We start from the raw sequence: 26311 nt of genomic DNA, 5'->3' as shown, positions 1-26311 counted from the left end.
GGGAGGGACGTGCCGATGGGGTTAGGGCAGCCTGGCTCTGCATTAGACACACTGGAGGACAGGACCCCTCGCTTCCCCCATGTGTCTGGCCACAACTGGGATGGAAGGGAGTTGCTGGAGCAAAATGCCTGCGGCGTTACCCCAAAGGGTGTGTGCAGGGGCAGGGTGTCCCCCAATGCCTTGATGGAAGTGTGTGTGCCTGGGAGAAAGATGTTCTGGGAGTGGAGGGCATCTTGCCCCCATGGTAGTCTGGTGCAGGTGTGCAACAGCTGCCTGGCCAAGATCCTTGCTGCAAGAGAGCTGGGAGGGCGGGGAAGGGTGATGGGCAGGGGCGCGTCCTGGGCAGCCGGTCCCCCAGTAGTCTAGGGGGCTGTGGGGGGCGCCCTGTCCATACAAGAGCCTGATGTGGGTGCAGAGCACTTGCCTGGCAGGATCCCCCTTCCCCCAAATAGCGATGGGTATGCGGGGGAGGGCGGCTGGGACAGGAACCCCCCCCCCCCATCCTAGGGGGGGCACACGGCAGCCGCCCCCACTCAGCCAGCCCCTCGGAAGTGGGGCCATGGGAGGACACAGCCCCCGCCCCTCGGCTGGCTCGGCGGGGCCTGCCCGCCGCCTCCTGCCCGGCTCCGCCCCGCGTGGGCCGGCCGACCGCGCAGGGAGCTCAGGCCCTGCCGCAGCCGCCCAGCTCCGGGGGCGCGGGGCACTGCGGCAGGCGGCCGGGCCGAGCCGGACCGGACCGAACCGAACCGAGGGTCGTGGGGTGGAGCCGTGTGGGCCCTGAGCAGCCCGCGGGTGGCCGGGTAAGTGGGGGGTGGGGAGGTGGTCTGTGGTGAGGTCGTTGGAACAGAGACCGGCGCGGGGTGGTAGGAGAGGGTGTATGTTTGTGTTACTGCAGGGCAGGGATCCCCCTCTAGTGTGGGGCACGGGGGGGGGGGCTGCAGGGCAGGGATCCCCCTCTAGTGTGGGGCACGGGGGGGGGCTGCAGGGCAGGGATCCCCCTCTAGTGTGGGGCACGGGGGGGGAGGGCTGCAGGGCAGGGATCCCCCCTAGCGTGGGGCACGGGGGGGGAGGGCTGCAGGGCAGGGATCCCCCCCAGCGTGCGGGGAGGGGCTGCAGGGCAGGGTTCCCCCCCTAGCGTGGGGCACGGGGGGGGAGGGCTGCAGGGCAGGGTTCCCCCCTAGCGTGCGGGGAGGGGCTGCAGGGCAGGGTTCCCCCCTAGCTTGGGGCACTGGGGGGAGAGGGCTGCAGGGCAGGCTTCCCCCATAGCTTGCGGCATGGGGGGACAGGGCTGCAGGGGCAGGGTTCCCCCTTCCCCCAGTGTTTTGTAGTATGTGTAACTTACACCCCAATATCTAGAATAGTTGTGCAGAGGGAGCTGTGACACTCAGCAGCTTCACAAATAACAAGCAGTCTGGCTGCACCTTAGAGATTAACCCACTGAGTGTGTAAACAATGGTATGGGTGGATATTGATCAGACCATTGCCAATACCGTGTTCCAGTTTGGGTCGCATGTCCATTGCAGTGTATTTGTGTACAGGTATCTCTACGCACATGCACCATTTTCACTTACTTATAAAAAGTGGTGTGTGTTCGTTATGTTACATACCCCCAACTTTCCCTGTAAGCTGAGCACTTGGGTGGCTGCCCAGGAGAAATTAAGGACATGCTGAGCTGATTAGCAGAGCACCCACAGCAGGCAGCATGTTTTTCTACTGGTGGTGCACATCTGCACAGGCCTCTGTACATAACAAAATTTATTTCACACACGGATGGAAAAAAGTAGAGGGATAATTGCATGCTATTGGCAAAACCATGCTCCAGTTTGGCTTGCATCTCTGTTGTAATATAAGCATAGATATCTACACACACATACATTGGGTTTGTGTATATATGTAGCGTGTAATATATATTACATACTATTGGCAAGCCCATACTCCAGTTTGTCTTGAATATTTGTCGTAATGTATTAGTATAGGTGTATACATTCCACAATGTAGGTAGGAAAGGTGGGTAGCTCTGTATTTATAATGTCTAGAATTATAGCCGCATTAATGGCGTAGTCTCTCCTGTGTATCCTGATTGTCAGCAAGGCTGTTTTGTTTGTGTGCAGTGGTGCATAACACTTCAGTGCCTTTTAAGAGCCTTGCACCAGAGGATCTCCCAAATGTTAAGGAAGCCTCGCAGCGCCCCATGAGGTAGGTGAAGATTGCTAGCCTCATTTTGCGGATGGGAAAATGGAGGCTCAGAGGCTGAAATGGACTGTCTGAGTCAAGTTATGGGCCTTTAGTCATTCCTAAACTGGCTAGATGGGAGGAGGCCACGTACCTGTTAGGCAGGAAAGTGAAACGGGGGAGGAGATGGGTTGACTTTTTATGTAAATGTTGTTGTGCTTTATTTTCCAAGAAGTGGTTCCTGGGCCTGCAAAGCAAGAGGCAGGGTGTATGGAGGAGAGTGAAACATTAGGGATGTTTTTGCTTTACATTTATTCACTTTTGAGACTCCCCCACTCCAACACACCAATCCACTGTCTGTTGTAATGTTTCTGTACTACACGATAGTGAGTGATGATAAAGGGTGAGGAGCATAAATGTATGGAAACCTGTCATGCCATCAGTGCTTTAGCTACTATGTGTGGTGTTACCTAACTCTGCAGTAAGCACTGTGAAATGTAGGTTATGCATATCTTTTAGTTCTGGTAGACTTGGTTGATTTTAGAAGAGAGTGTGAACCCAAAAAGGGAACTGAGTGGGAAATGTGTTCCAGGTCTGGCTGGCATTCATGAGAGAGGAAGATGCATTTGTTTCCTTAGCAGTCAGACTGACAAAGAATTTAGTTTTCTTTATAAAATTCTTAAATCAAACCCTTAGCTTAAAATGTTCGAGAAGCCTGCAGAAAGGATGAGGTCAATTCCCTTTTTTGTAGTTGTGCCTTCCTACATCCTAATGCCCATCAGGGACAAGGAACTGTTTATTTCTTCATCCCTTCATTGAGCGTCATCCTCGGGTGCTGACTTGGATGTTGCTTTTCAACCACACTTCTAAGTCGGGTTAGAGTGGCAGGTTACTTTCACATTCAGCCTAAACAGATAAACAAGCTAAACTGTGAATTTTTTTTAAAATTAAAGTCTTTGCAGTTGACATGGAAATGCTGTTTGGCAAACAAAAGTAATGTTTTTTGGTCCTTTCATCTTCTGTTTTTAGTACTGGTTAACTTCTCTAGTCCAGCAACATCTGTGATTTGGCACAGTTTAAGTTAGCTGGATGTCTGTTTCCCACAGGCGTGGACACGTTTCCCGTGGTCCCATAAAATTTGTTTACAGACACGAGTCCTGGCTCTCAGTTTTCTGTGATGTTATTTAGCTCTGATTTACCTCTAAATGTCTTCTAAGAGCCCAGTATCCAGTGGAAGTGTTGGTAATGTGATAGACAATATTGACCTCCTCTGGTTCAGCAAATTTGCTGGTTCAGCACCAGCCAGGTCTCAAGAGTGCTCGACTAGATTGGTTCAACCTATGGTTGTGCTCTGCTGATATATGCGCGTTTATCCCAACATGTGAAACTAATTTAGGAAGGCTAATTTTCAGGGCACTCCTTTGGCTGAACCACCCCCAGGATTGCCTTGCTTCAAACCATTTTCCTTCTCAGTGCTGATTGCAGGAAAGTCTGCTATATTCTCCCCTATGTGAAATGCACTTTTGTGTTATGCTCTTTCATTGTCCTGTCTGAGGACACTTTGCAAGAGGTAATATTAGCGATTCATTTAATACATTGGAAACTATTTTTGTCCTTTAGCTAAACTGCAAAATTTGGTGAATTACCTACTGAATGCACAGGAGTATTTTTGCTATGATAATTGGTCTTAAATGTCCATCTAATTAAACTGGAATTGCCAAACCTAGAGGATGCATTTTAATTAAACTTAAAAAAGAGTAAAGCCTCTGAAAATAGAGGACATGAGGTCTGAGTCCCCAGGTCTGCAAACTCACAGTGAGTAAGTCAGCTGACCTACTTAGTGATGTAAGGGTTTGGAGAACTGGATGATTTCTGTAGTGTTGTTTGAAATTCAGGAGCAGAATTTGAGGAACAATGAAAATAAATACAAGTAGCAATGCATCTTGTCATAGTGCTGTTTTTCATTCCATTTAAAGATGTTGACTTGATAATCTCTAGAGAAATTATATCTGTATGTTTGCCCATCAGATGTAATTATTAACACAGGTTGGCGTTTAAAGAACTTTTACAGCTTAGGAAATGAAGACATGTAAAGGTTAAATGAAATGCCCAAAGCCTGCCAGCAAGTCAGGGGCAGATCATTGACTAAAATCTAGCTGTGCTCTCCAACCTTGTGTGTAATTTGCTAGATCAGCTACCCGTCTTCAGCTGCTTGTTTGAAGAATGTGTTCAGATTAATTTCTCCAAAGGACAGTGCACAGCACTCTTTTATATTCCAGGGAGTCATCTTAGGAAGGGGCTAATTAAGGGAATAAGAATTGGTTGTTTTCCAGGAATGCACAGGTGGGATGATAGAGGCAGTAGCTGATATAATTTTTATAATTTGATGTTTTTTTCCGTTATGCTGGTATCATAGTGACATAGTTAACAAAGCTGCCTTTTCATATTATCTATTTGATTACCGTTTCTGCACCTTTGGGTTGGATGGGGTAGTTGACACCACGTAGAAGTATCGTTTCAGCCTTTCTGCAAACACAGGCACACATCTTTGCATCCTTTTTTACCCTTGGGTTGGAAGGTTTTTGCATTAGGGCCTAGAGCAGGTGTCAGCAACCCCTAGCACGGGTGTGAAGAGTGGCATTTGAGCTGACTTACAGATCTAGAAAAGTAGTTATTTCCCTCTGTTTGGCACTGGTGAGGCCACATCTTGAATATCGTGTCCGGTTTTGGGCCCCCTTGTATAAAAAGGGTATGGATTTGCTGGAGCAGATTCAGTGGAGGGCAACAAAAATAATTAAGGGTCTGGAGAACAAGACCTGTAAGGATAGGCTGAGGGATATGGGCTTGTTTAGTTTACAGGAGAGAAGATTTCGGGGTGATTTAATAGCAGCCTTCAACTTCCTGAAGGGGAGCTCTAAAGAGGAGGGTGAGAAACTGTTCTCAGTGGTGTCAGGTGGCAGAACAAGGAGCAATGGTCTGAAGCTAAAGAGGGAGAGGTGTAGGTTAGATATTAGGAAAAACTACTTCACCAGGAGGGTGGTGAAGCATTGGAATGCGTTGCCTAGAGAGGTGGTGGATTCTCCATCCCTCAAGGTTTTTAAGTCCTGGCTGGACAAGGTCTTGGCTGGGATGAATTAGTGGGGGTTGATCCTGCTTGAAGCAGGGGGCTGGACTAGATGACCTCCTGAGGTCCCTTCCAGCCCTATGATTCTGTGATTTTCATCAGCACACAAAGCAGGAGCTCTGCCCCACTTCTTCTCTCTCATGCAGCCAGGAGCTTGTTCCAAGCCGGATCGTCTGTTGCTTAACAAAAGACCAGCTAGTGCTACTAACCACCACCTAAACAGTAAAGTTCTGCAGCTTCATTATTTATTAATGAAGCTGTTGTAAGTAGGACTATGAGTGGGTTTTAAAAGTGTCTCTGGCACTCGGACTGCACATAGAAGTCAAATTTCAGCACTCTGCCTTGGAAATGTTGCAGACCCTTCGCCTGGAGCTTTATTTCTTTCTTTCATATGAAAATTGACATGCTGGAATAAAAGATGATAGTGTGAAAAGGACATCTCTCAATGCCAAGCAGCCTTAAGGCAGCCCAGTTCCACATCCTTTCTGCAATTGCAAATTGTGTCTAGAGTGCGAATGCGTGCAGACTTTTTAACATAAAGCGGGATCTGGCTTACACAATGGAAAACAGTTGATGAGCAGCATAGAGCAGTACACTTAACTGGTGCATGGTTTTACTTTTTGACATTTAAATATGTGGAATAGGTACGCCTAACAGTTGCCACTTCAGCTGCTTCTCTGTTTGTTTTTAAACAGGCTGCTTTGGAAGAAATGGCCATGGAAACCGCAGGAGAGTCAGGGGTGTGGAGACAAACCAAAGCTCTTCTGTTTAAGAACTATCTTGTTAAGTGCAGGACCAAGAAGAGTAGCGTGCAGGTGAGTTATTATTTACTGCTGTCTGTGTCTGATGATGGATGAAAGATTAGCTGAGTTAGAAACAAACAAAACTAAGATTTCTTAAGTTGCCTCTTATTGAAGGAATAATTGATTAGTCTGAGCTCAGGTCTGAAACACATTAGCTCAGTGGAGGGCAACATGCGGCCCCTTGGGATTTTATGTGGGGCTCATCAGACACTTGGTTTACTGCTGCCCATGGTCAGGGTTGCCAGAGTCGTCTGTTTTTCATTCATATGGGTTTTTTCTACCAGTATGACTAAAGTGACATGCGCATGTAACGCACAAGCATGTGAAGTGAGGTGCATTAGGATTGCACACAACATTGTGAGAGCCGTGCGGTACATCCAGTCAAAGTTCAGACAGCACACCCTGCAAATTCTAGATACACAAGTGTAGTTAGCAAAACTACCCTATCCTGGGAGATGGTTTTGGTTACAACAACCTTCCAGCTCGCTGTGATGAAGGAAGGGCAAGGCATGTGGTCCACACACCAATGAAGGATGCCTGTGACTGTATTAGTTCCTTGTGATCCTTTGGAAAGAAATGCTTCATAGAAATAAGGTTACTGTGTGTCTTTGTGTATGAATGAGGTAATTTCGCTTTCTTTATTCATGTGCTGGAGAGTATAACCGACCAATTGGGTAAAGTAACATTTGTCATTTTAAGGCAGATTTCTATATAGCAAAGTACAGGATGAAGTTTAAAATGGCTTTTATTTATCAGGGAAAACTTACTGATAAGAGCAATTAAGTAGTTGAGCTGCCTGTTGGGGTGCCTTTCAAGGATCATTCAATCAAATGTTTACGAATAGTTTAAATGGTCATTAAGAAAATAGTGTTGTTGAGGATAACCTAATATTTCAGAGTACCATCTCGTCATTGATTCTTGACTGAAAGCACATTGTAAAACATTAATGAAGCCTTATAATACCCATTTTGCTGACGGGGAGATGGTTGCAGGCAGACTGAGTGGCTCACTCGGTGTCTGGTTGCATGATACTGGCAGAACTGGAAAGAGCATTGCCAGCGATAATCGTCTGTTTCAGCACACGAACTGCGTAAATGTACATGAGTCTGGAATGAAAGGTACTTTTGTGTAATGTTAGCTCAAGTCCAAAACTCCACCACAGAACAATAAATCAAACAATTCATTGATTGAAATATTGTATTGGAAGGATATGTCATGATGTAAATTTTAGAAATGATCTATTATAAAATTTTACTCAGCAGATCTATGATGTGACTTACCTGGATTTTTAGAACAAAAAAGCAGGCCAGTAGCACTTTAAAGACGAACAAAATAATTTATTAGGTGAGCTTTCGTGGGACAGGCCCACTTCTTCAGTCCATAGCCAGACCAGAACAGACTCAATATTTAAGGCACAGAGAACCAAAAACAGTAATCAAAGTTGACAAATCAGAGAAAAATTATCAAGGTGAGCAAATTTTTTAATAATTTTTTCCTGATTTGTCAAGTTTGATTACTGGTTTTGGTTCCCTATGCCTTAAATATTGAGTCTGTTCTGGTCTGGCTATGGTCTGAAGAAGTGGGTCTGTCCCACGAAAGCTCTCCTAATAAATTATTCTGTTAGTCTTTAAAGTGCCACTGGCCCGCTTTTTTGTTTTGATCGTATATAGACTAGCATGGATCACTCTCTGTTACTGGATTTTTAGGGGGACGTGCAAGGGTCAATAAGAGAACATGCAACTTATTTGTTTGGCAAAACAAGTCTTTGTTTGACATGCTTTACTGTTCCGTGGCTGGAAATACATGTTCGACCTCTCTGGACCTGACTGGTGCTGAACCAGAGAATTTGCCGAATGACAGAAGATCAATATTGTCTAGCAGCATTACCAACACTTCCACTGCTTATGGGGCTCTGAGAAGACATTTAGGGGTAAAGTAGCACTAAATAACAGCACAGAACAGTTAGGCCATGTCTACACTAGCAATTTATTTTGAAAATAATTTTAAAATATGGCCCACTTCCGAAAGCACTGCTGCGCATCTGCTCACATCGTACGCTGTTTTGAAAGTGGGATTGAAGTAATGGAGCTGCATTTTGAAGTCTTTCTTTGATTCCTGTATTGGGAATAACGCCCTGTTTCATGTCTAGATGCTTCATGGTCCGGTCTTTCAAAATAGCGGGCGTACCATGGTGGCGTGCTGCAGAAGCATGGAGGTGATCTGGCTGCCCCAAGCAGGGCTCTGTGGTCACTGCTGGCCACGTTTGAGGAAATACACACCCAGCAACCCGTGGCAGGAAGCTGAGAGCCTGCTAGCAGCAGGGGGAGCAGGAGCTCTCAGCTGTACGCCCTCCCGCAGACAACAAGGCATAGATCCACACCACCACCTCCCGTGCCAGTAGGAAGTAGCCAGGAGCCCCATGCCCACCAGGGATCCCCTGGTGAATCTGCCCAGGGCTCCCAGTGGTGAGCCAAAAGGGGCCTCTCCTGGTCTGAGAAGGAGCTCAAGGACGTTCTCCTCCAGACGGGTGTGTCGCCACAATGCGGACATATTTCACCAGCTCTCTGGGGCCTCAGTGACAGGGGGCACCCCAGCCGAACTGGGGACCAGGTGTGGACCAAAGTTAAGGAGATGAGGCAGGCGTACTGCTGCAGCTGAGAAGCTGCCAGCCAGTCAGGGGCATCTCTCACCCAGTGCCCACACTGTGAGGAGCTGGACCGTCTCCTGGGGCCCAAGCAGTTGCCACCTCTTGAGCACCTCCTCAACGTGACTACCCCACCTCACTGAGCCTGACCCCAAGGCAGCCACAGAGGAGGAGGAGCCGGGACCTTCAGGTGTTACAATCCCCCAGCCAAGGGAACATGACCAAGGGGCCAGCAGCGATGATGAGGTTTCCAGTGATGGGACCCTCGTCATGGCAATCCTCCCTGGATCAGTCAGCCAGGACCCCTCTAGCTGGGCATCTCCAGCCTTCAAGAAGGGAGAAGCAGGTAGGTACCGTGTTTTCGGGATGCCTCTGGGCTGGGGAGGGGGACCCCATCCCTGCCACAGCTGGCAGGGGGCCACTCATCCACATGACACTCAGCACTCATCCCCCTGCACAGCCCCACGTTCTGCACGGCCAGGGAGGGAATGGCGGGACGGCAGCTGACCCCAGCATGAGCCCCCTCATGTAGGGACCCTTTGGCATCAGGTATCCCATGGGGCCCTGAGGCAATTGGGGTGGGGGGTGCATTGTAGCAGGGGCCCCAGCCCCGAGGGTCAGAATACAGGATTTATGGGCTGTCTTTCTGTCCCCTTCTGTCTCCGTAGATCCACCACCCCCAGAAGCCGAGGGACAGGAAGCCCCCAGCCCACCCCACCCAGGAGGCAGCTGCAAACTGGGCCATCATGCAGGACATGATTGCCATGCTCCAGGGCTGGCTGGTGACAGACCGGGAGGTGTGGGTGCGGGTGGCAGATTGCCTGGAAACCCTCATCCAGGCAGTGGCCACCCACCTCAACCAACCCCCACCCTCTGTGGCTCCCCTGGTGCTCGCCCCCACATTCTGCCCTGATCCCACTGGATCTCTCCCCAGCTGACTGCCTGCAACTGGTGCAGTGGCTGGTGGCCAGTAAGGCCACCATGGCACCAGCCCCTGTGGCCCCCCGTCCTCCCCTGTACACCCTGCCAAGCCCGCAGCATCCCCCTCGCCCTGCCCCTACCACTGCAACTCCTGGCCCTCCCACCCTGGTGGATGACAGAGTCCCCTTCACCCTGGCACCCTTCCCCAGTTCAGTCCCTCCGCCCATGCCACCCCTGGATCCCTCTTATATATAGTTCCCCCCTTGTATATAGTTGCAGGCACCTTTTTTGAAGTTCATATTACCAGTTTATTTCTGTTACAGCTTTAAAGAGTTAAAGTTCCACCCCTGTTCCCGTGTCCCTGTCATGTGGTGGAGATGCGGGGTGGTGGGGAGAATGGATGAGGGTCACTGCAGGCCCCGGGTGAAAGCCTCACTCATGGCCTCTCTGACCCACACCCTGCCCCTTTACATCTGGTGGCATGGGGCAGCAGGTGGCTGTTCATATGCTGCTTGGGCGTGCAGCTGAGAGCCTGGTTCAGGCGTGTGTTGAAAAGGTCCTGTGACAGGTTGGTGTGTCCTCCACGGTGCAGGGCGTATGCTGCATCGGCCACATTGCAGGGTGCATGGTCATGTCTCCCACAGGGGGACGTGGGTACACTCTTCCATCCTGTGCCCCAGCCACGAGTTCCTAAACACCCCTGTGTCATGGACCTTGCCCGACCACCCCATGCACATGTCCATGAATCGGCCCTGGGTGTCAACAAGGGCCTGGGGGACCATGGATTGGTACCCCTTTCTGTTGACAAAAACACCTGTGCTGCGGTCCAGGACACAGGTGGCTATGTGCATCCCATCCATTGCACTGAAACAGTTTGGGAAGCTGAGCTCTAAGAAAGCCAGTGATGGAGATGTCCGGGTACCTGATGGCGGCAACCTGACACAGGTTATCACCTGGATGACAGTCACATGGGGTAGAAGACAGATGACATGGGGTAGAAGACAGTCACATCCATGAGTGTGTGGCTGGGTGGTTCCCGGTCCCTTGCAGGGCCCCCGTTTCCCAGTGGCCCCCTCTCCAAGGTGAGTGCATGGCTTGAGCTTGGCTTACCTCAAGCAGGATTTCCCCAAAGGTGGCCTTGCCAACCCCAAACTGATGGTCAACAGACGGTGGCTGTCTGGGGTGGCCAGCTTCCAGACTGCCATCGCTACCCTCTTCTGCAGAGGGTGTTGTGGTGCTGGAGGGCTGGGCCAAGCCAGTGGCACCGCTCTTCGAAGGTCTGCCTGGTTATCCTGAAGTTTTGCAGCCATCGGTTGTCGCCCCATTCCCCGAGCACAAGGCAGTCCCACCACTCAGTGCTGGTGGGGTACACCCAGTGTTGCTGAATCATCGGGGAGGCAGGGGCACTGAAGTAGCCACTGGCAAATGGCTCACAAGAGGGGGCTGTGTGATTTGCCCTCTGGTGTTTGCTGGAAGAGAGCGGCAAGCAGCACAGCCAGCAGGCAGGCCTCAGCCAGGAAGAACTCCCCCTTGGGGAGTTGCTTGGAAGGCATGGTGTCCCTGGTAGAGCTCAGGTCCCTGCACAGGGTCTGTGGCAAGCCTTGAAGCCCAGAGCACCTGCAGGGTGTGAGTGTTAGGAGTGGCCCTTTAAGGGAGCGGCTGGCTGCAGGTGCCAGAAAAGCTTTGCAGCCATATGGCTGTGTCCTCGGCATTTCCAGGCGCGTTATTTTGAAATAGCGGCTGTGGCTGTGTAGACACTCCCTTTCGAAATGCTGGGCCACTCTTTCAGAATAGAGGATCGTGGCTTTGTGTGTGTGGACATGCAATTTCAAAGGCCGTTCTTTCAAAGAGTCCTTCCGAAATTGTGATGCATTGTAGACGTAGCCTGAGAGCCAGGATGGGTGGTCAGAAATAAACTTCATGGGGCTGTAGGAGATTTGGCCACATCCAGAGTAAGCTGACGTCTGGCTAACTGAAATTGTGCCAGATCACAGATGTTGCCAGAGCAGAGAGGGTCACTTTGTACATACGTGTTCTTTTTTAATTTCAGTTCATACTAATGTTAAGTTTGTTCCAAAAGCCAAATCACAAAGACACAAACATCTGAAGACAAATTCTGCCCTCAGCTTCCTCTGTGTAACTCCATTCACTTCAACGTAACTGAGCTCGGAGTTTGTTCTTTAGTTTATAATGTCTTGGGAATTAAATGATTACTTGCATCTTAAGATGGCTTTCTAAGTTGTCATTCCACGTTAGCAAAATCCTGCTGCTGTGTCACAGCAGCAGCTGGGATAAAAATGATCATGTACGTAGTGCAGTAAATGTGCAGGAAGCTTAGCAATCAAATAATTTGACAAAGACAAAGTCACTATTTGCAGCATTTATAATTTGTCAGCTTCAGGAGAGATTTAACTCGTTGTCTTGTTTTTTGTGTTTTTTCAACAGGAAGTCCTTTTCCCACTCTTTTTTTTATTTTGGCTTATATTAATGAGCATGATGCACCCGAATCAGAAGTTTGACGAGGTGCCCAACACTGACCTTGGTAGTTTAGATCGCTCTGTGCTCTCGAACTTCATTGTTGGATACACACCAGTGACAAATATGACAAGAAAAATCATGCAGAAAGTGTCTCTTGAATACTTTGCAGATGGTACTGAATTTATTTCATTCTTCCACATCTCATGGTCTTTTGTGTGTGTATCTGGAAAATACAATATTATGACTTTGAATGGCTGATCAGCTTGTCCTCTTCAGGTAGATTAAACAGTAATTCTCTCCTGTACTGCCGATGTCTTGAAGAGGCTGCGATGCCATTATTATCTGCTTCAGCTGATGAGTATTATGTGATGCCAGTCATCTGGTAAACCTTGTAGCCCTTGCTTTCACAACTAGTCTTTCCTCACCCAGTGGTCCCCCTGAAGTCAAAGATATCTCGCCTGAGGACTAGTCTACATTACTATAGGAGATCAATTTAATATATGCAACTTCATCTATGTAAGTAAAGTAGCTGAAGTCCATTTACTTTACATGGTGCTTCCACTGTCACCTATCAACTGGAGATGCTCTCCTGGTGACTCCCCTTGACCCCTTCTCATTGATGGGGCATATGAGAATCAATGAGGGAGCCATCAGTGGTTAATGTATTGACTCTCTACTAGACATTATAAATCTCCCCCTCAGGATCAATCATTGGACCCAATCGTTGATCTGGCCTGTGGCAAAGACATTCCCTTAGGGAGGGGTTCAGGATTGGGTTTAGTTTCAAACCAAAAAGATTCTACCTCTCACTAACAGATTTACTGAGGGCTGCTGTACTTTGTTTGGTAAATTTGGGAAGATATCAGTTTATGTGGAAAATAAAGAAAACCCCCAGAACTGCAGACCAGTCAGCTTAACTTCTGTACCAGGAGAGATAATGGAGTAAATAACTGAGGTATTAAGTTGCAAAGATCTGGTGACATTTGCAAATTAATCAATAAGGGCATAAGAAACAGCATTTTGAACAGAACTGATCCCTGTGAAACCCCACTCACTATGCTCATCCAGCATGAATGTGAACTATTGATAATTACTCTGTGGGAATGCTTATCAACCCAGTTATGCACCCACCTTATAATAGCCACTTCTAGGTTCTGTTTCTCTAGGTTGTTAATGAGAAGCTCATTCAAGACTGTATCACATGCCTTACCAAACACTAGATATACCACATCCATTGCTTTTCGTTTATCCTCAAGTCTTGTTATCTTGTCAGAGAGTGCTATCAGGTTACTTTGACATGATTTGTTCTTTAGAAATCCATGCTGACTGGTACTTGTTGCCGTATTACATTCCAGATATGTGCAAATGGAATCTGTAATTATTCACGCTGGAAGGGCATAATGAGTGGAGTTCTGCAGGGACCAGTTCTATTCACTGTCTTCATCAATGATTTAGATAATGGCATAGAGAGCACACTTATAAAGTTTGTAGACATTACTAAGCAGGGAGGGTTGCAAGCGCTTTGGAGGATAGGATGAAAATTCAGAATGATCTGGAGACATGGTCAGAGGTAAATAGGATGACGTTCAGTAAGGATAAATGCAAAGCACTCCACTTATGAAGAAACAATTCATTACACACACACACAAAATGGGAAATGACAGCCTAGGAAAGAGTATCGTGGAAAGGGATCTAGTGGCCAAAATGGACCGTCTGCTTAAAAATGAGTTTAACAGTGTGAAACTGTTCCAAAAACTCCTAATCATTATTCTGGGATATGTTAACAGGAGTGTTGTAAGTAAGACATGAGAAGTCATTCTTCTGCTCTACTCTGCACTTAATAGGCTTCCTTAGCTGGAGTACTGTGTCCAGTTCTGGATGCCACATTTCAGGAGAGATGTGGACAAATTGGAGAAGGTCCAGAGAAGAGCAACAAAAACAATTAAAGGGCTAGAAAACATGAGCTGTGAAGGAAGATTGAAAGAACTGAATTTGTTTAGTCTAGAAAAGAGAAGACTGAGAGGTAGCATCAGTTTTCAAGTATCTAAGAGGTTGTTATGAGAAGGAGAGGGAAAATTAATTCCCCTTAACCTCTGAGGATAGGACAAAAAACAATGGGCTTAAATTGCAATGAAAGAAATTTAGGTTGGACATTAGGAGAAACTTCCTAACTGTTAGAGTGGTGAAGCACTGGAATAAATCAGCTAAGGAGGTTGTGGATTTTCCATCATTGGAGACTTGTAAGAGCAGGTCAGACAAACACCTCTTGGGGATAGTCTAGACTGGGGAGGGCAAGAAGCAGCTTGTGGGCTGGATGTGGTTCACCAGGGTTCTCCCCTGGCAGGTTGCTAGAGCTGTATTAATTTGTGCCCATGCAAGTGTGACTGCTTGCAGCTCCCGTTGGCTGACAATTACCATTCCCAGCCAGTGGGCTTTGTGGGGTATGCCGGTAGATAAAGAGCTGGTAGCCCACCAGGGACTAGCCCTGGTGAACCAGTTCTGGCTTATTGCCCATCTAGATGGTACTTGGTCCTGCCATGACTGCAGGGGACTCGAATGATAATTTCTTGAGGGTCCCTTCTAGTTCCATGCTTCTGTGATTGTATTTTAATTAAGGCTTTCAGTTTTAGATTCCATGTGTACTACAAAACAAGTTGTATCCTGTCAGTATCTGGTTTTGATACTGATTTAAAAATCAAAACGGTTAAGTTGTGCTTCTTCTACAGAGCCAGCACAGCTGTATCTCTGACACTGACTCTATGCCCAAAACCTCGTACAAACTTGTAGCTTAGATGGTGTCTCTGATCTGTGGCTACCAAGGGGAAAAGAATTCCAGGTTCCACAAGCTGGAACTTTAATTTCCCTTTTTTGGGGATTTGCCAATTTTAAATTCTTCCTGATGAGTTTCACATTTTGGGAGTGATGTGTGGCCTCTCATGTTAACAATAGTCACTGCAAAATTCCGTTTTTCATTTAAAAACTCATACCAGACTTGTTAAATGCTGGACTTAAATCTGTGAGGTAGAAGGGAAAAAAATGTTTCACGAGTATTCCTGTGTAATTCTCATTTTTAATATTTTGCAGATATAATTACGCAAGATTTCTTCAGCGAAAAAGACTTGCAAGAGGCTAGTGTTTCAAACCCCTCAAGCTTTGTTGGTGTAGTTTTCAAAGATTCCATGTCCTACCAGCTTCGGTTCTTTCCTGGGGCTGTCCCGGTCTCTTCTCTTAATGTCGAATCCAGAGGTAAATACACAGGCTTACTTTTAAGCCATTGATCTGGAAATTTTGATCAGCTTTTGTGTGACATAGCGTGTGATGCTGAGTGCAGACTTTGCTATCTCATGAGAAAGACTTTGTTATCACACGAAAGCCAAAGAGCACTAACGGTGGTGGTGTTAGCACCAGTACAATATGAAGTGAAAAGAAAAGCTTGTTATTCACTATTTGGGGTATTTTGATGCCTGGGAGATGTGTTGGACTCTGTTATTGATAGGGAAATGCCCACAAAAAGCTGGGAATCACCTTTCTGTATTGGGAATGGTTACATGCAAGAGGGGCACAAATAAATACCTGTGCTAGGGGATTGTCTCTCTGTAGCAGTAATAATTTGGCACTGTTTATTGAGTGCACTAATGATATATGGTTCCTAAAACATAAGGTGGGGCAGTTTTTCCACTGACTTGAGTAGCATCAGGATTTCAGCCTATGGCCCTGTTTTGAGGAGCTCTGAAAAGTATGATACAGTTAGAACATGAGAAGCTGTAATAATATCCCCTGCATCTTCATTACCTTGTGCACCCCAGAAGGGTGTTACTTCACAGATGACCTTGTTTTCCTCTTACCTGTCTTTAAGAATGCTGGAAAAATGTTCTTCAGGAGCTGAAGTGTAGACAGTCCAAACATGAACAAAGTCTGTATTTCACTCACAGCTTTTACCATTGGAAAATTGCCTTCCGATTGCAGTTTCATTCTGGGAATGATTACCTGTGAAGTTGTTAATTTCTTATTAAAATGTAATGGTAGAATTCACAGTTCGGCCTCATTCTCACCATTTCATTTCCTTGGCTTTTTTAGATCCATGTGAGAATCCCTTCAAGGTCACTGTGGCTTGACATCCTTTTTTGTACTTTCTTGACTACAAAACAGTTTGGTGTTCGTTAAAGTAACTTTTCAAGTTTCTTTCCGTAATATAGAGTAGCCCTTCTCCATCTTAACTTTCCTGGCATTTGTGGAGTGATCTTGTGACTTGGTGTATCACATTATCCTTTTAATGGCACCCACAGGCTAGTGAAATTGCTTTATGATCTCTCTCAAGTTTTATGTCTGCCTTATAGATAAAGGTCTTTTTATTACAGTGCTTTAAATGAGATTTTGTTGGCTACATTTCTGACGCCCCAGAATTGTCATCCTCCCCATTAAAAAGGGGTCCTCTTTAGCTTCAGTATTTTATATCATGAACAAGAAAAAAGGACTCCAGGTGTTTGCTTTAAAATGTCTTTATTTTTCCGTAGCCAGTTGTTCCAGTTTATCAAAGGGATGTAACTCTGTTATGTACTGGCACTCTGGATTTGTAGTTCTACAAGCTTGTATCGATTCAGCAATTATACAGGTAAACCTCAAAAAGCGTCACACTAAAATGAAAAGACAAAATTGCTAAATGGCCTTTGATTTGGTATATTTGTAATGAGATATTTTTCTTTTTTGCTGTGTGTGATACAACCTAAAATTTGTGTCACTCAGGGATTTGAATATCCTTCCCCCTTTTCCTACCCCTCCACCTCTAAGCAACATCTCCTGGAAAAGCAAGATTTGGTGCTGCTTCAAGTTGTTTCCTGGTCTATGAGGTGCTCGCTTCTAATGACGAGCAGGGCAAGGTTGATGTGCTGTTTTTAAAACTAGAAGAGGGGGTTCAGGAAAGAATTCTCTCAAGGTGTGGTCCCCATTGATTTTTTTTCATTTTTGACATATGTTTGCATCAGTGGTTACTCACATCTAAATGAATGGCAGTATTGCTTGTACATTGGTATGCCGCTAAGTAAGCCCATGTGAAACGTACACAATGGTTGTCATTAAAAATGTTAGTGCTTGCCAACAGTTATCACAGAAGACTATCTGAGGGGTAGTCACTGTGTTAGTCCGAATCTGAAAAAACAACGAGAAGTCCTGTGGCAGCTTAAAGACTGATAGATTTATTTGGCCATAAGCTTTCATTCGTAAAAACCCCTTAGTCAGATGCATGAAAACTGACAAAGTGGTTTTACCCATGCAAGCTTATGCCTAAATAAATCTGTAAGTCTTTAAGCTTCCACAAGACTCCTTGTTTGTTTTTGTAAATAAAACAGATTTTTGGTAGCCAAGAAATTGGGGGAAAATATTTCTCATTCCATAAATCCCATTTTTACTTCAAAGATATTTTAACTGGATGGCACGTGACTTACGGCCTAGCTGTTAAGTTGGGTTGTAGTTATGTTATGCAGAACACAAGTGACAGAGATGGAAATTTTGAAAAGCAGCATTACTTGCCCCATTGCTTTATGTTTGAGTGCTTTACAACATTCACCATAAATACTGACTGCATTAGCAATGGTGGGAAAATGTCAGTAGCATTGAATGCAGTTATTGCTTTGACACAGCTCTATTCACTTGACTTTTGAAGGCAGCAAATAGCTTGAACATAACACCACATTCTAAAAATTTGGAGTGGGGAGTGTGCAACAGTTGTCTGAATTGGAGGTTTGAGTGTGGCTATAAAAGGATAACTGTGGGCAGGGGATTTCTCTAGTCCAGCAGGGCCACCGGGAGGTGAGGCACTCCAGCCATGCCTGAGCAGCTCCAGCTATGGCAGCCTGGCGGGTGAGGAAGGCGTGATAGCTGGGGAGGCCGATCCAGCCCAGCTGGACTGCAGTAGCCCCCTTTGCCATACATCATGGCTGCTCTAGCTGCACTTGTGTGTCCCCACCCATGGTGAACCAGGATTGGGGCAGCTTTGGCCCAGCTGGGACAGCTCCCTGTTCACAGCGGCTCAGACCAGCTGCTCCCCAAAACCATTTAATCGGTTTAACTTTTAAAACCTAGTGTTTAATTGGTGACCAGTTAAATGGGATTTTACATGCCTAGTTTTGAGCCATTTTGGGAAAAATCAGACATGCCAGTGTGGACCATGGATACCATGCAAGCAAATGGAGACTTTGATGTCCGCTTTCTCGAAAGGAGGTTAATCCAGATGCATGTGCCAGTCCTGAAGCTTGTACATTGCTGAGCTGAAGTTCTTAATTGTTACGTTACCTAACACCTGTCTGGCTGATACCAGGTGAAATGGGTTGGTTTCATTTGTCTCTGTCAGTTTTTGTTTTGAATGCTTTTTTCACAACTTTTCTTCTTTTTGCAAGTTGACAAGCACTTGCGTTGGCCAGCTTTTTGGATCACTGTCCCCATCTTCCCATCAAAAATCATGTTTCTCCACTTTGGGCTTGTCTACACTACCATCTTCCTTCGAAGGAGGAATGGTAATTAGGGTGTTGGGAGTTTACTAATGAAGTGCTGCTGTGCATAGGCAGCACTTCATTAAGCAAATTCCTCTCCCCCCCCCACCCCCGCGGCAACTCCGAAGTTTTAAACTTCAAAGTACCGGCACGCTGCTAGCCTCGGTGCACCCGCTGGTACTTTGAAGTGCCGGGGCAACTTCGAAGTCCCCTTACACCTCAAAAAAGGTGGTAGTGTGGACTGTAATATACTGTGTACTGTAATATTCTGCGATTTGAAACAGTTGAGGCCCCAGACATATAAACGCATGAGGGTATCATTTAATTTAAAGTTGCAGGGAGATCTGTGAGCCTGCTTATGCCAGTAAAGTTTGTATCTATGTAAATGTCTCCAGGATTGCATCTTATGTGAACAGTTAATTTCTTTTGAGGGGTATTTTGAGGGTTGCTTGGGGAAGATTGTTGTTGTTGTTCATGGATCTGTAAAATCAAAACTGATTAAAATCATCTTTCACTTTGTCCTTAGCTGAAGACAAATCATTCTGTTTGGGAAGAACTGGAACCGACTAAAGTAGTTGTTATGGGAGAGGCAGCTGATATGAAAATAGATTATTTTCCTCGAGCAATTATTTTAATTTATCTAGTAATAGCTTTCTCACCCTTTGGGTACTATTTGGCAATTCATATTGTAGCAGAAAAGGAGAAGAGGCTGAAGGATTTTTTAAAGATCATGGGGCTTCATGATACTGCCTTTTGGTACGTGAGTACACAGGAGAACTCTCATTCTAGATAAAAGCAGGAAATGTAATGTTTTATAGTTTTTTTAAAACTTATCAGGTTGGTTACTGTTAATCTTCCTTTTAGGCTACAGTAAACCCTCGAAATATGCAATTTCAAGTTGCGCTTAATTCACATTAATGCGAGTTAAATGCAGCTCAAAATCCCAGTTCCCTCAGCCCTGGCTCAAATCTCCCAGCCCCGAGCAGCCCTGGTTCAACCCCTTCCGAGCCCCACTCACCACCCGGTGCCTGGCTCTGGCTCACCACCCCTCACGTGCACCTCCAGCTCAGCACCTAGTTCAAACCCCCCACCGACTCACCACTCGAGCACGGCTCCGGCTCCCCACCCCCTCTTGCAGCTCCGGCTCAATCTGCCTTCTGTGTGCAGATCCAGCTGAACCTCCCTTCCCGCCCGCGTCCCATGCCGCACTGGTTAAAACCCTCTCCCTTACTCAGCCCCAGTGCAAACCCCCCACAGCCTGGCTCACTACCTAAGCACAGCTGTGGCTCGCCAGTCCCGTGTGTGGCTTTAGCTCAACCGCTCCCCCTGTCCCTCCAGCCCTGGCTCAACTCCACCCCCTGCAGTCCTAACTCACTCAGGCTTAACCCTTCCATGGCCCCAGCCTAACACCAGGCTTAACCCTTCCCAACTGCCCTCCCACTCCAGGACTTCCCTTTCAAAAGGAGCTCCAGGTGCTCCTGCTGCTTCCCCCACTGCAGAACGTGAGTTCCACCAGGGAAAAAATCTGCTCCCCCCAACTTATGCAAAGTTGGAGTTTTGCGAGGGTGCATGGGAACACAACCCTCGTGTAAATCAAGGCACTTCTGTACACTCATCCCTCGTTTAACAAGTGCCTGACTTATGAGTACTCGCTAAAACGAGGGGGAGACATACCTACCAATGTTCACTAGACGAGTGAACTTCCCCTGCTAATGCAAGTCAGCCGCTGGCATGCGACTGCCTCCGCTCCAGCTGCTGGGTCACTGGCGCGGGGGGCAGAGAGACCGGTAGCCCTGCTGCTGGCTCCACTCCAGCAGCGGGGTTCCCGTGGGGGGCGGGGCAGTCCGGCAGCCCCGTGGCTGGTTCTGCTGGAGCCGCAGGGTCCCTGGCATGAGGAGGGAGGAACAGCGAGAGTGGCAGCCCTGTGGCTGGCTCCGCCCCAGCTGTGGGGTCCCTGGCCAGGGCACAGGAAGACTCACAGCCCCGCGGCTGGAGCCGAGCCGGTCGCAGCATGCCTGGCCAGTGTGTGGGGAAATCTGCAGCCCCCCCACCCCCACCCCAATTCCAACATTCCCATAGCTCCCTGCACAACCCCCCCACAGCTCGCTCCCAACACCCACCCCATCCTGTTCAGTTCCAAACCCCCTTGGCCCCCGCATCCCCCAGGTACCTCTGGTGCAGCCAGGAGGAACAAGCAGCCACCTCCTCCACCTGAGCTGCCTGCAGGTTTTAACCCACTCTCCCTCTCGCTCATGGCCCCAAACTGTCCCCAGCCTTTAACCCTCTCCTAACCGCAGCTTCACTTTACTTTTCAAAAGCAGCGCCAGCTGCTGCCCCCCTGAGCACTTGGAACTAATCAAAGTCTGTGTAAGTATTTTAATAGGAATTTAGTGTCCCTCTTATGAGTTTTCGCCTATGAGCAAAAGGTTAGGAACCAATTGTGCTCGTATAGCAAGGGATGAGTGTGTTGTAATATGGATGCACATGTTGGATAAGTCTGGTTTAAACACCATTATAACCCCATAGTGAGTTTGTGCCTGTTTGCAGTGCAAATGTTGCAATGATGGTGGGTCATCTAAAACCGCTTGTATATAGTTATTTATTCTTCTGCTTTATATCGCAGAACTGTAGGACTGGAAAGGACCATAACAGGTCAGTTAGTCCAGTTCCCTGCACTGAGGAAGGGGTCTGTATTGTCTGCCATGGGGCTAACGTTCTTGCCAGGCCCCTGGACAAGGTGTGGGAGCCCAGCTCTCTGCCCAAAGAAGAGTCAGGGCTGGGACTAGCCTCTCACAGACAGCGCACCTCCCAAAGCACGACACACAGCACTCAATCGAACGTTTAAAGGGCCCGGCGTTTTGACCGCTGTCATTACTGCGACAGCTGGGAGGCCTGGGCCTTCGGAATCAGCAGGCCCCAGGCCTGTTACCCCATTGCGCCTTCCTAGTGTTCTCTGACTTTTCAACAAGGTTTATTTTCTATAGAAGAATATTGTATTACTGGACTGACCAGCACATTAAAATTTAAGTAGCATGTCCTTTAATTATTGACAACTGCTCCTCATTTACCCTGTTTCAGTTAAAGTAGGGAATTAATTATGGAGTTCACAAAATGTAGATTCTGAACCATGTTGTGCTTTTATGTTGATGCGATTAGTATGAAAGCCTAGGCAACGATGCTTAGAATAATATTTACACCCATGGAACGCCTTTCCTCTGAGACTTGGGCACCTTGTTTGGCTGTTGCTTTTGTGCCACATTCTAGAATGTTAGAATGGTAACTGAATTATTCCAGTATGAGTGTTTAGTTAAATTGATGAATTTTCCTTGGAATTCTTTCCTTTTCTTCCAGGCTGTCCTGGGTTCTGCTGTACACAACTCTGATTTTTATCATGTCATTTCTCATGGCAGTCATTGCAACAGCCTCTTCCCTATTTCCCAAAAGTAGCTCCTTGGTGATATTTCTTCTTTTTTTCCTGTACGGAATAGCCTCGGTAAGTGATTCATGAATTCTGTTTGTTTGCGGTTCACTGGGGAAGCTTTCTCCAATTTTTTCCTCTGTGTCGTGTGTGCTTATGTGGCCACTGGAACCCAAACCGTTACCATACCACAGTAGAGGTTGAACCTCTCTGATCTGGAACACTCTCGTCCACTAACATCCATAATCTGGCATGATTTTAGGTAGCTGGATGACCACTTATCATGTGTGTGGCCAAGTTTCTTGTGGTCCCAGAAGGTTTGTTTCCAGCTACCAGTCCTGGCTCTCAGTGTTCTGTGCTGTTATTCAGCTCTAATTCACTCCACAGTGTCTTCTTAGAGCCCAGTAAGTGATGAAACTGTTGGTAATGTGCTAGAACATGTTGACTTCCTGTGAACTAGCAAATTCTCTCATCTGGCACCAGTCAGGTCCCAAGGGTGCTGGATTCAACCTGTATTGGAGTTTACAGAAGTTTTCACTAAACTTATGTTTGACTAGGAAATACCACAGATGCAGAAATATATTAAAATCAAGTACAATAGGATGTTTGAAGGGTTTATTATTCATGCTTATTTTACCTCATTACATCACGTACGGCTTGACATGCCAAGTACTCTTGTTTGTGGTGGTCATATAGCCATGTTAGTCCCGGCACTTGAGAGACACAAGATGGGTGAGGTAAAATCTTTACTGGGGGAAAGAAAAAGCTTTCAAGCTTCGCAGGGCTCTTCTTCTCATGAGTTGAAGCAGATCACGGATCTTTCCCCAAACGACTACAAGAGAAATTCTATAATTTCATCCCTGTGCAAACCCACCACAAGGACCTTCTGCATCCTCTGCAAGATACACAAACAAGGGAACCCAGGCAGACCCATCATATTGTGATAACAGGCGTGCAGCTTACAGGGGACACTGGTCAGAATTTAGGTCAGGTTTCAGGGTCTGTGTCACAAGGTGAAACCCAGAGCAAGCTGAGATGGAAACCGCAAGTACAGGAGCAAGGAATGGTCAGAGCAGCTGCAGAGAATCTGTTGTTGCCTGGGTGCTTCCTGGGAGCCAATCAGGAGTCATGGGGCTGTGGTCAGTCAGACCTGTGGAGGCTGGGCTTGCCGTGATCTGCAGATCCAGGGCCGTGGATTGCAAGCTTGTTACAGCTGCCCCTAAATGGCACCATGGAGTTGTCTGCAGCATTGCAGACCTGGGTTCTAGATCCAGGGGATCTTAACACCAGTTTTTTGCTGACACTCGACTTCCCTTGTTTTGTCTTTTCTAAACTTTGCAAAATACTGTACGATGTTGTTGTACGGTGGAATTGTGGGCCACTTGAATAACGTGACCATAACTGAACCTTGACAATTCCACTTCGTTACTGTGTTTATGCAAGTCACTCACGTTGTCTTAAAAAGTTGCAATGTGGTTTGTTGTAGTTTCTTAATTTATGATTGAAAATGAGGAATAATAAGGATAGCAATGTATGTATCCATTAATTTATTCAGTTCTTCACTCAATGGCAGGGATAGTGTTAGAAAATCAGCTATTGTTGAAGCTCTGTTTTTACCAAAAGAAGTATGTTGTTGGAGGTAAAATCTTGGGAAAACTCGGCAATTATTTTGAAAGGAAAGTAACTTGTTCATTGAATGTAAAAATATGAATTGCAGCCTTTCTGTGCCCCAACTCTTGTACTCTGTATTGATATTCTAATTTGTATTCTAGGTTTTCTTTGCGTTTATGCTGACTCCTCTATTTAAAAAATCCAAACATGTGGGAATAGTTGAATTTTTGGCAACACTGGCTTTTGGTTTTGTGGGTCTTGCTATTGTCCTCTTGGAGGATTTTCCAAAGTCGTTTGTATGGCTTCTAAGCCCCTTGTGTCAGTGTACATTCTTGATAGGGATTGCACAGGTAAGTGAACTCTTTGTGTTGTTCTTTGCTAACTTTGCATGTACATACAAATTAAACACAATTTGATATAAGATCTAGATAAGTCATTTATGCGGCCCCCATCATCACAGTCTTAATGTATTTCTCTTCACAATACCCCTGTGAGATAGGGAAGTACTGTTATCCCTGTTTTACAGAGGAGGAGCAGGGACACACAGAGCATGAGTGACTTGCTAAGGTTACATAAGAAGTCTGTTGCAGAGTAAAGAATTGAGCCTGTGTCTTGCAGGGGCTGGTCTAGCACCCTAACCACTTCCTCTTTAAGATGTTACTTTTATTTCATATTTTAAGGCATGTCTGTACTTGTGAGGTGAGTTGGGGAGGTCAGTGCACCATGATTGATCTTCCAGGGACTGATTTTGCCGTGTGTGTGAAGATGCAGCAAAATCAATCTCTGGGCTCAACTGTTGACGCTGGTACTCCACGCTGACTTGTGGAATAAGGAACATCGACACGAGCCTGAAGATCCCTGGTCTACACCAGGGAAGGAAGTCGATTCTGATAGGTTGTTTTTAACTACACAAATGGTATGACTAAAATTGCGTGTCTGGGATCGACTTTGATCCCTAGTGTAGACCAGGCCTAAGACTGAACGATTGTACGATGCATGTACATAACATCACTTAAATTGGCCCCTGTGCCAGATGACTGCAAAGTATTTCCTGGCAATTACTGGCCAATAAACTTAACTTCAGCTTGCCTGGTATTTTGATTTCACAGATTACAACCACAGTGCAAATATTTCTTACCTCTGCTTCAGATATTTTAAAATACTTTGTTTTGTTTCTTTAATTTGTGATTTTTTTCTTTCTTATTTGTTTATTTTACCCCTTTGCATATCACAAAAACTAGGGGATACCCAGTGAAATAGCTAAGTAACAGGTTTAAAAAAGGCAAAAGGAAGTAGTTCTTCACACAATACACAGTCAACCTGCCGTACTTGTTGCTGCGGGACGTTGTGAAGCCCAAAAGTATAGATGGGTGTCTTAAAGACTTAGGCTATGTCTGTACTAGATCAAGAAAGTTGACTGCAGATGCACAATTTTCACTACCCCAATTGTGTAGCCAAAGTCGACGTATCTGCACCTGGCTAACTTGTCTGTCTATACAGGGGAAGTTCGACGGGAGAGTTTCTCCCTTCGACCTCCCTTACTCCATGTGTCTTGTGAGAAGGTACAGGGGTCGACTGTGACACCTGCGAGGTCAGTTTCACACATCCAGACGAAACATGCGAAGTCGAACCCCGGGAGATCTGAAGATCGAACCCCTGAGCGAGTTGATCTGTGGCAGTGTAAATAAGCCCTAAGGTCCCATAGCCTTAAATACCTATGTAGAATGTAGGTTGGTCATTAACTGTTAGTCAGGATGGTCAGGGACACAACCTGTACTCTGAGACTACATCTGCACGAGAAGTCTCTGTTGACAGAAGTTACTGTTGGAAGGGATTTCCTGGCAAAACTTCTGTTGACAGATTGCATCTACACATAAAAGCAGATCGAAAGAGTCATCCGCTCTGTTGACAGAGAGCAGCCAGACCGCCTGGCCCTCTAGCGACAGAACAGCTGACCAGAAGCTCTGCCCAGTGAACTGGAAGCCCTGTCTGTTGAGAAAAGGGCCCCGGAGCACCTGCCTGGCTGTTTCATCAACAGAACACTGTCAAGAGTGGTGTTATACCTGAATGGGGAGAGGTGTAATACTGCCAGCGGATGTGCTGGGTTTTGTCCACAAACTGTCAGCAAAGTGCATTTGCTGAGTAGATGCTCCGCTTTTTTCCCCTGGGAAAAGCATGGTTTTTCCAGGAAAAGCCACTTGTGTAGATGTGGCCTGGGTGTCCCTGAACTTCAGACTGGTTCAAGTTTCTGGCGCTTGCCGCTGTCAAAGACCGAATACAGGGCTAATTGGCCCATTGGTGTATCCCACTGTGTCTCTTCTTATTTAAGGTACAATTTTGGCTTCTCCAATTACAAATACATTGCAAATATTTTCAAATACCATAATGTTTTTCTGCAAATTTGTGAATTATGCATTTCTTTTATTTGTGGCCTAAAGCATGACTTCTTATAAGTCTCTGTGGCAAACAACTTAGTAGTAGTAGGCATCCTTCAGTCTGCATAGACTATGGATCGCACCCTTTAGAGTTTCAATTGAGGACTTCATTTACAGCGTCTATTGTGACTATGAAGACCCACACAAGAGTGACAGTCCTTGCTGCATCTCTTGCAAATGTAGTGGGTGTCTGGCAAGTCCTTATTGTGCTTTCTGTGCG

The 26311-nt window shown here is 46.4% G+C and overlaps 1 protein-coding gene across 3 annotated transcripts in view; it reads left to right on the top strand.

Annotated features, from left to right (window-relative positions):
• The first annotated feature begins 660 nt into the window (after positions 1-660).
• Positions 661-26311, top strand: part of ABCA5 (ATP binding cassette subfamily A member 5) — a 72968-nt gene continuing 47317 nt past the window's right edge. For 2 of the 3 annotated variants that reach the window (XM_075014995.1, XM_075014993.1), the window contains exons 1-9: positions 661-800; positions 2112-2196; positions 5992-6111; positions 12110-12314; positions 15227-15388; positions 16657-16754; positions 19154-19383; positions 21979-22120; positions 23818-24006. In XM_075014995.1, coding sequence (XP_074871096.1) covers positions 6007-6111; positions 12110-12314; positions 15227-15388; positions 16657-16754; positions 19154-19383; positions 21979-22120; positions 23818-24006 — 1131 coding nt within the window. In that variant the 5' untranslated portion in view covers positions 661-800; positions 2112-2196; positions 5992-6006. The remainder of the gene's footprint in view (positions 801-2111; positions 2197-5991; positions 6112-12109; positions 12315-15226; positions 15389-16656; positions 16755-19153; positions 19384-21978; positions 22121-23817; positions 24007-26311) is intronic. The other variant, XM_075014994.1, reaches the window with a different exon arrangement.

The sequence above is a fragment of the Carettochelys insculpta genome, chromosome 20 (assembly GCF_033958435.1).
Source record: "Carettochelys insculpta isolate YL-2023 chromosome 20, ASM3395843v1, whole genome shotgun sequence".
NCBI lineage: Eukaryota > Metazoa > Chordata > Testudines > Carettochelyidae > Carettochelys > Carettochelys insculpta.
Note: the sequence above shows the minus strand (reverse complement) of the source record. Positions and strands in the feature narration are given on the sequence as shown.